This window comes from Hipposideros armiger, unplaced genomic scaffold (assembly GCF_001890085.2).
Source record: "Hipposideros armiger isolate ML-2016 unplaced genomic scaffold, ASM189008v1 scaffold_46, whole genome shotgun sequence".
NCBI lineage: Eukaryota > Metazoa > Chordata > Mammalia > Chiroptera > Hipposideridae > Hipposideros > Hipposideros armiger.
Window position 1 is genome coordinate 5,882,178 of NW_017731396.1, and position 8,052 is coordinate 5,890,229.

An 8,052-nucleotide genomic window follows, 5' to 3' on the forward strand; every position below is an offset into this window, starting at 1 on the left:
ACTGAGTCACTGGCCGTTGGTGACGCATTCAACCCCAAGCCCCTTACCCCTCCCCAGAAGTCGGTGTGGCTGAGTTCCAACCGTCTAACCACTGGTTGGCTCCACTGACAACCAGCCCCCACCCTCCGGTGGGATCCAAAAGCCACGCCATTAACATGACAACAGGCACCTGATCACTCAACGCTCAGGAAATTCCAAGGGTTTGGGAGCTCCGTCCCAGGGGCAGGCAGAAGAGGAAATACATAGAGAGAGTACCAAAATAAGGTATACACATTTTAAGAAAGGATAACTGCATTAAAATTGTAATACTCAATACATACCGATAACAAAAGATGAATTCAAGTCACGTTTGACTTCTGCAACTACAAGAGGTGCTCAAAGTGGTCCCATCTGTGTCCAGACACTTCTGATGACGGAGAACTACTGCTTGAGCAACACTGACCGAAGTGTCCACTTGTATACGTTTTTTTGGCATCCCGGTATTTACTACAAAGCCCAGTATCACATGTGTTCACTGTTATTTTATATCCGTAGCTGTGTCAACAGTTAAGAGCTGCACATGCAGCTGATAATGAGTTTAGTGTCACAAAAGAAAGGGAGACAAATGAAGGAACAACCGGTAGTTTGCTAAGTGTTGTTTATTCTGCAATCAAGGTTCAGAAATGTGGGGACACAGCCGTAGGGCGAGGAATCTGCGTAGGTGTCACTTCACGAAAAGGGCTCCGCAGAGTCACCACCCACTTCTGTTTAAAGTGGACTCAGTGAAAGTGGTGACAGGTGGCCTATCTGTGACCTGCGTCGGGTACTTCTGCTCTAGTCTCTAAGGACCAGCGGGGCCTTCACCTGCTCAGCCACCTCCTTGCCGCTCAGCGCCGTGACAATAGCAAGAGCAAACTCGAAGCTGGTCCCTGGCCCCCGGCTCGTGAGGATCAGGCCATCCTGCTCCACGCGATTCTCCGAGTAGCTATAATGACCTTGGACAAGAAAAGGGTTACATCCTGATGGGCTGTGCTAGACAACAGTGACTACTGCTTAGCACGTCAAGCCCGTCGCAGCGCATCACTGGCCTCACTTAGTTAATGAAAAAACACAGAACACTGTAGGCAGCTGCTCAGAAACGAGGCACTCTCAACCCTTCAGAGCACAGCACGTGAGTACTAAGGAGGCTGGGTACGTACAGCGAAGGGGCAGAGGAGCCAGCAACTGTGACAGGAAACAGACACACACGTGGAAGGCGAGCGCAGTTGCTTAGTATCTCCCAGTCAATGCGAATTACTCACATTTCTACTATACAGTAAATGCTCAGCGTCAAGTCTGTAAACTGAAGGGCAGCAGAATATGCCTCCCCGACCCGCCCCCCCGCCCCGCAATGTGACTAGGAGTTCAGGACACGACACCCCAAATATGTGGCTTTGACATGTTATTTTGAGCGGAAGGCTCTTGAAAACCAGCCAATGCAGGGAGAGGCTTTCTCTGAACCCCTTTCTCCGCCCAAACACAGATCCTGCAGAAGGAGCTCAGTGGTTGTACATCCCCTCCCCCCTCCGGGAGTTTCATCAGCCAGGGAGGTGGGCTCTTGTCACAGGACAGGAGACCGGAAGTCGACACCACACCCAGACCTTGTCACAATCAATCATACCTCCCATCAGCTCTCCTAAGGGCCCAGTCACCTTCCCTAAAAACCATTTCCTCTGCCCCAGAGGCCTCCCTCACCCCCACCCCCCACGCCCACCCCACCTTTCCCTACTAAGATAATATCTAAGTCTGAATTCCAAACCACCTTGGGAGTTCCTCATTTTCCCTGGGTATCTCCCACGTATACATGAGGCAGTCATGTTAATAAACTTGTCTTTGTTTTTCTCTTGTTCATCTGTCTTTTATTACAGGGCTCTCAGCCAAGGACTCAGAAGGGTAGGGGGAAAATTGTTTTTCTTCCCTACAAGATGCTGGAGGCAAAGGGGGATGTGGGTGAACAGTGTTGAAGATAGAAACAGCCTGTGTTATGCACACACTCCCTGCTGTCTCAAAAACAAACAACTACAGCATAGCACTGGGAGGGGGAGAGAGGTGTGTTGAGGGAGAAGCCACGTTCACTTCTCAGGGGCTAGTTCCTTCGTCCCTCAATTGGCTCCATTTTTGTAAATATAATTATAATAAGAAACATGCATCTCCTACAAGGTGGACCATCTCCGGCCACAAAGGTGGGGTTCCTCCATGCAGATGCCCCAGGCAGCCATCAACTCTGTGAACATGCGTCAGTCTCCTTGTTTGCTGTCCGCAATTTAGAAGGCTGGGCCTTCACCTGCCTCCGTCTGGCCTAGAATATCGATGGCGCCCGCGTATCAAGAGGATGAAGATGAAGGCAAGTTCCACTCCCTCTGCTCGTGCCCGGGCCTTAACGACAATCTTCCCCTGACCGCTCCTCTGGCTGCCTGCCCACCACTGCATACTCAGCGCCACCAGAGAGGTGGCCTTTCCCAAGTGCAAACCACAGCGTATCCAGTCTCTCCCCTGGAGAACCTTCGCCAACTTTCTCCAGCACCTAAAGATGCCTGGGAACTCCATGTCATGGTGCACGAGCCCTCTGCATCTGGCCTGCGCAGAGGCTGAACTGGAAGGAATCGGAAAGGAGACAGAGGAGGACCTGCCATCCAGGTGGCAGTTAACTGTGACCTGGATGGGGACAGTGGCAATTGAGGGGAAATGAAGGTTTGGCGACAAAATGCCCAGAACTTAGTGACAAACTAGACATGGGGAGATGTCAAGGATGACTCCCAACTGTCTGTTCTGGGCAACTGGGTGGGTAGTGGTGGCACATAGTGACATGGGACACAAAGGACAAACAGGTTTAGGGGAGGGGCTGAAAATGAGTTTCCTCTGTGAAATCTTGCTATGTCCTGTCACGGCAGGTAGAGCCCAGCAGGCACCCTGCTGACCCCCCCCACCCCCACCCCACATGCAGTGCAGACCGCGGCCATGCTGTCTCTCCCACCTGCTACCACAGCCTAAGGAGCAGCTCAGGAAACGCTTCTTCAATGAATACATCCAGAAAACGTCACCTAATGGCTGGCATGATGGGCTCTGGAACCCACACACTGGTGTCCACGTCCTTTCTAAGTGGACTGATGCCACCTGTACCAATCTGCCTTACTATCATAAATAATCAAGTGAAAAAACTGAAACACAGGGTGTCAAAAATGTCCTGGTCACTACTGTGGAGAAAAAGAGGAGCCTGCTTTGACGGGGAGGTTTTCCTAGTCTAACCTCACTGGCTGATGGATAAAGCAGGCCAAGGTCATTTTAAATGCTCAACTAGGAAACCAGCTGAGCTGGGTCTTCCAGGGCAGTGGGGTGAACTGCCTAGACTGGGGCAGCGCAAGGCACAGTGCTAAATGGTTCACTTAACAACCTCTTTGTGGGTAAAACATTACAAATACAGCTTACACTGGTTAAAGATGTTTAAAGACGGTCCACGGTTCTTTTCAAAATTTCAACCAGGAAGAGCAAATGGTCTGCACTTATCACCTACCGCCTCCTAGTGGTGAAGACGAAGAAAAGCAACATGCATGCACTGACCAGCCAGCCGCGTTCATTCTGACTGGGGAAGCCGGCACACTCACACCTCACATTCCATCTGGCACAGGGCATTAATTTCTTCTAACTCTAAGCAAACACCCCAAAGCCAGAAAGTCTCTTCAGAGAAAAAGCAACTGGGGAGGCCAGGAGCACGTGGTCAACAGCTAACACGGGCGCACCCCACTGATTTGGTCGGTGGCTCCTTTAGAGCTTGAGCGCCCACAGACTTGGAGTCCCTGAAAGCCTGCAATACTTCCTATTCGGCCCTTTAAGGAAAGGTCACTGACCCCTGAGCACAGCAGATCTGGGACCAAATCCCAGGTCTACCATCTAGTTGCTGTCTGGCCTCTCTGAGCCTCACTCTTCTCTTCTGCAGAATGGCGATGACACCAACCTAACGACTCTGTGGGAATCCAATCAAACCAAAGCTGGAACACAGACTGGCTGGGCGAGGGCCGCCTATCCCCACAGTGATCCAGCACAGGCTCTGGCTGGCAGTGAGTTAAACCCATTAACTCACTGAGCCCGTCAACAACCCTGAGAGGAAGCTGCTCTCCTCCTAAGACAGACGAGGACACGGAGGCTCAGGGAGGTTCAGGAACCTGCCTGTTCGCACAGTGAGCGGTCGTCTGGCTCCAGAGAACCCTCCTCACTGCTCAGTGACGGACATTCAGAGGGTTGCTACAACGGACAGATGAGAACTGAAGAAACATTAAAGCCACAATTTATTTAAAAAGTGAGAAACAGAAAGACTCTGCCCTCAGATTAGACTGCTTATTTGCGTCAAAACTTCATACTCATCTATTAAGTTCAAGGTGACGACCAGAGAGAGGGGCCTCACCCAGGGAGACACTCAAGAATTAATCCCAGCTCACTTTGCAGATTGTTCTGAAGGGGCACAAACTTCAAGCATCTGTTTCTTATAATAGGGCGCAATGCTGGATAAGGGGAGTGCGTGTGGGAACCTCACCAGGACAGAGGCAGGACCTGGGTCTGGCCTCTCTAAGCCTGTTCCCAACACACGCCTGCAGGGCGCTGGGGACAGCGAGGCTCCGTGGAGAACACGCTTGTGAATGTGCTCTGGCCGCTGGAGGGCTCACAGCCTATCTTCTCCTCCCAGCCGACCATGCTCTCAGGGTGTTACGAGCATAGAAACAACGCACACGCCGTCAGGTTATGGAGGGATGGCTTCTATTCAAGCCTTCCTTCTAATATGTCACTCCTATAGGAAGCCTGATTGATTCTGTTCTTTCCAGCCCTCCAAAACCTCTCCATCAGCTCGAAGAAAATTAAATCCCCACATTAAAAAATGCCCAGGAGCTAGAGCCTTTTTTAAAATCGATTTTCACACAGACGGTTTTGACAACCTAGTATCTTTTCTAGCAACTAAAATAAAAAAGTATAGGTTTTCAAGAAAATACTACTTCGGGTCAAATTTAATATGCAGAATGTCCAACACCAAGTGGGATCCCCAATGTAAACTACGGACTTTGGGTGGTGGTGACATGTCGGTGTCGATTCACCCGACTGTAACAGATGGACCACCTGGTGTGAGAGAGCCTGCACGTGGGGGGCGGGGGGGCATGGGAACGCCATGGGCTTTCTGCTGGGAACCTAAACTGCTCTAAAAAATAGGTCTATTAATTTAAACAACAGCGATATAATGAAAAATGCATTACTCTTCTTTGCTATGAAAAGATATGTTAGCGGCTCTAGTTTGTTAGTTCAGAATAAGCCCAGAGCAGGGCTAAAAGGGGAGGAAGAGTATCGGCTGCAGGTATCTTCAAGTCAGCTTCGATATTATTTCCTCTTGCTGATTCACTCATTTTTGGTTGGCTGGTGTTTTAAACGGAACCAGTGACTCAGTTACCTTACTAGCTGAATGCCAGGTGAACCACTTTTGGCTTCTAAATAGGAATTTCTGATTCTCTTGCAATTATCCACACTAGTGTGATCTTTCTCTCCTTTTGCAAGTCCCAGGGACTCGGCCTCTCTGTTACGTGCAGTCCAGACTCAGATAGCAGAGGGAGGCACCACCCATGTGACAGAGATGCCACCTGGTTGGCGCTCTGAATGTCAGGCTGAGCAGGGGCTGTTACGGGGAAGCTCTGATTGTTACATAGCTATACACGCAGTGCTTGCTCGTTGTTCTGCTGTTAATTATATGCTGCCTTGCATTTTAAAATTTGATGGGTATGTCTCTGCAAGCTGTTAACTCCTGGAGGACAGGGACAATGTCATACTTCTTTTATAGCCTCCAAATAATAAGCAACACAAGAGAATTACAGAAATATTTGATAAATTACAAAAAAAAAGAACTAACACCTTTAGTTTAAAAGGCAAGGTGTAGAACAATGTATTTAGTAGCTGTCATTTGAGTAAAAATATGAAACCACGAGGGCTAATGAGTATATGCAGATAGAAGTGTATAGATAGATACAGATACACAAGGAACTTGAACAGAAGTTTCCGCTGAAAAGCAGAAAGGGGGTGGGGAGTTAAAGAGAAAAGAAACATGTGTGTACTTTACCCTCTTTTGTACTGTCTGCATTTTTTACCTTGAAAAATAGATTGTTATTACAAAAATAAATTAATAGTTAAATATCTGGCTGGTATTTACAAAAGAAACATGTCACTAAGGCAGGCAGGCCCGCCACCTGGGCACTCTCTGAAGCAAGACAGCAATGTCCATTATACTCTGGGCTGCGGGCAAAAGGGCACTCGCTGAAAATCGGTTGAGATTTAAAATTTACCCTCAGGCCACTGGCGAAGTATTTAGTAAAAATACGAGTTAAACTGGCATGTCATAATCACTTCAACCTGTGACAGTCAGGAATCCAGCTGGCCTTTGGCTTAGCCCCGCGACCCCACCAGGGCACAGCCAGAGACAGGCCTCTCTATCTGGGTAGCTCCCTCTCTGGTTAAAACCCTCGCAAAGAGAGCAAGGAACACACCACACCTCAACCCACAGAGGATCTCTACATATTAGGTTCCACTGGGCGGGAAACAATGCTAAATTATAGCTTTTTGAAAAGGTCTTATTAAAACATAAGCATATACTTACTTCCATTCATCATTTTGTCTTTCGCAAGTGGGTGTGTGGTAACTTTGCTTCCAAAACCTATTTCATGAGCCAACAAAGCCGTAGGACCTAAAAAGATGATTAATAAAAAGATTTAAGTGTAGATATAGAAAAACCCGTGTGCTAAAAATTGCAACAGCTGGGGCAGCCAGTTAGCTCAGGTGGTTAGAGCACAGTGCTCATAACACCAAGGTTGCCGGTTCAATTCCCACATGGGCCACTGAGTTGCATCCTCCACAACTACTGGGTTGTTGGAAAAGTCATGATGCATTTTTGCAATGAAACACATACAAAACATACATCATAACTTTTCCGACAACCCAACAGAATGAAACAACTACTTGACTTGGAGCTGATGGGTCCTGGAAAAACACATTGTTCCCCAATAAAATAAAATAAAATAGTTAAAAGAAAAAATTGCAACAGCAAAAGTATTCTTCAACATCAGGAGGCTCTTATCTAAAATATACTTACGATTTTGAAATTAAACACTTCTTAAAATCAGAGGTACAGTACACAATACACCATCCGATAAGCAGTTCTGACAAAAGTGTACAGACTCAAAATGCTCCAGTAACCATTTAATCATAAAGATCGACCATGATCTCCAAAGAGCAAGCAGATAAACAGGCTGTGGCCTCCCCTCAAGGCGCAGGCAGTGTGTGTTATCGGGGTACTAAAGCGGGGAGACCAACGGCTAACCTCTTAGCAAATGAAACACTGAGTCCCACATTAGAGGCAGTGGTACTCTTTGAACTTCAGGAGTTGATTGCTATTTTATAGACTAATTTTATTTTTTTACTTGAAAGTAAAAAGTTAGCATTAATCTGCCCATCCAAACATACCAGGTGGTAAAATTATTAAAATGAACACAACACTGTTCCGCCCTGAAGGAGATACCTGTGAAATGTCTATGAGTCTGAGATGAAGGCACTAGCATTTCTTTATTAAAACACCTAAGAGAGGAACCACGACCAAATGTCAGTTTGATCCTCTATGTCTTCCCTCTTAAAATGAAGCTTTTAAAAATATGCAGTTGCTAACTTGAGATTTTTATCAAAATGTATTCATTAAAAACGGTCAATTTCATTGACAATCACAAGCATAATTTTTTGCATGTAACAGTCCTCACATGAGGACTAAAACCTAACAGGTTTTAACCTTTGTTATCTTAGAACTTTTTTTTTTCATTAAAAGTAAATTTATTGTTTTTGTGCTTTAAAAAAAAACGACTGTGCAATATGTGCTTCTCAAGGCATTTTTGACTCTGGTTTGTTGTTCATCTCTTCTCAGGCTTCGTTTTTTTTTTTTTTAAAGATTTTATTGGGGAATTGGGGGAGGGGAACAGCGTTGGGGAATCGGGGAAGGGGAACAGACAAGTTGCTGTCCTTTTG

General features: G+C 46.9%; 1 protein-coding gene across 3 annotated transcripts in view; it reads right to left on the reverse strand.

Moving 5' to 3' along the window:
* Positions 1-620: 620 nt before the first annotated feature.
* The window catches only part of PARK7 (Parkinsonism associated deglycase), a 21,530-nt gene continuing 14,098 nt past the window's right edge, over positions 621-8,052 (reverse strand). For all 3 annotated transcript variants that reach the window (XM_019639850.1, XM_019639852.1, XM_019639851.1), the window contains exons 6-7: positions 6,641-6,727; positions 621-974 (exon numbers count right to left, since the gene is read on the reverse strand). In XM_019639850.1, coding sequence (XP_019495395.1) covers positions 814-974; positions 6,641-6,727 — 248 coding nt within the window. In that variant the 3' untranslated portion in view covers positions 621-813. The remainder of the gene's footprint in view (positions 975-6,640; positions 6,728-8,052) is intronic.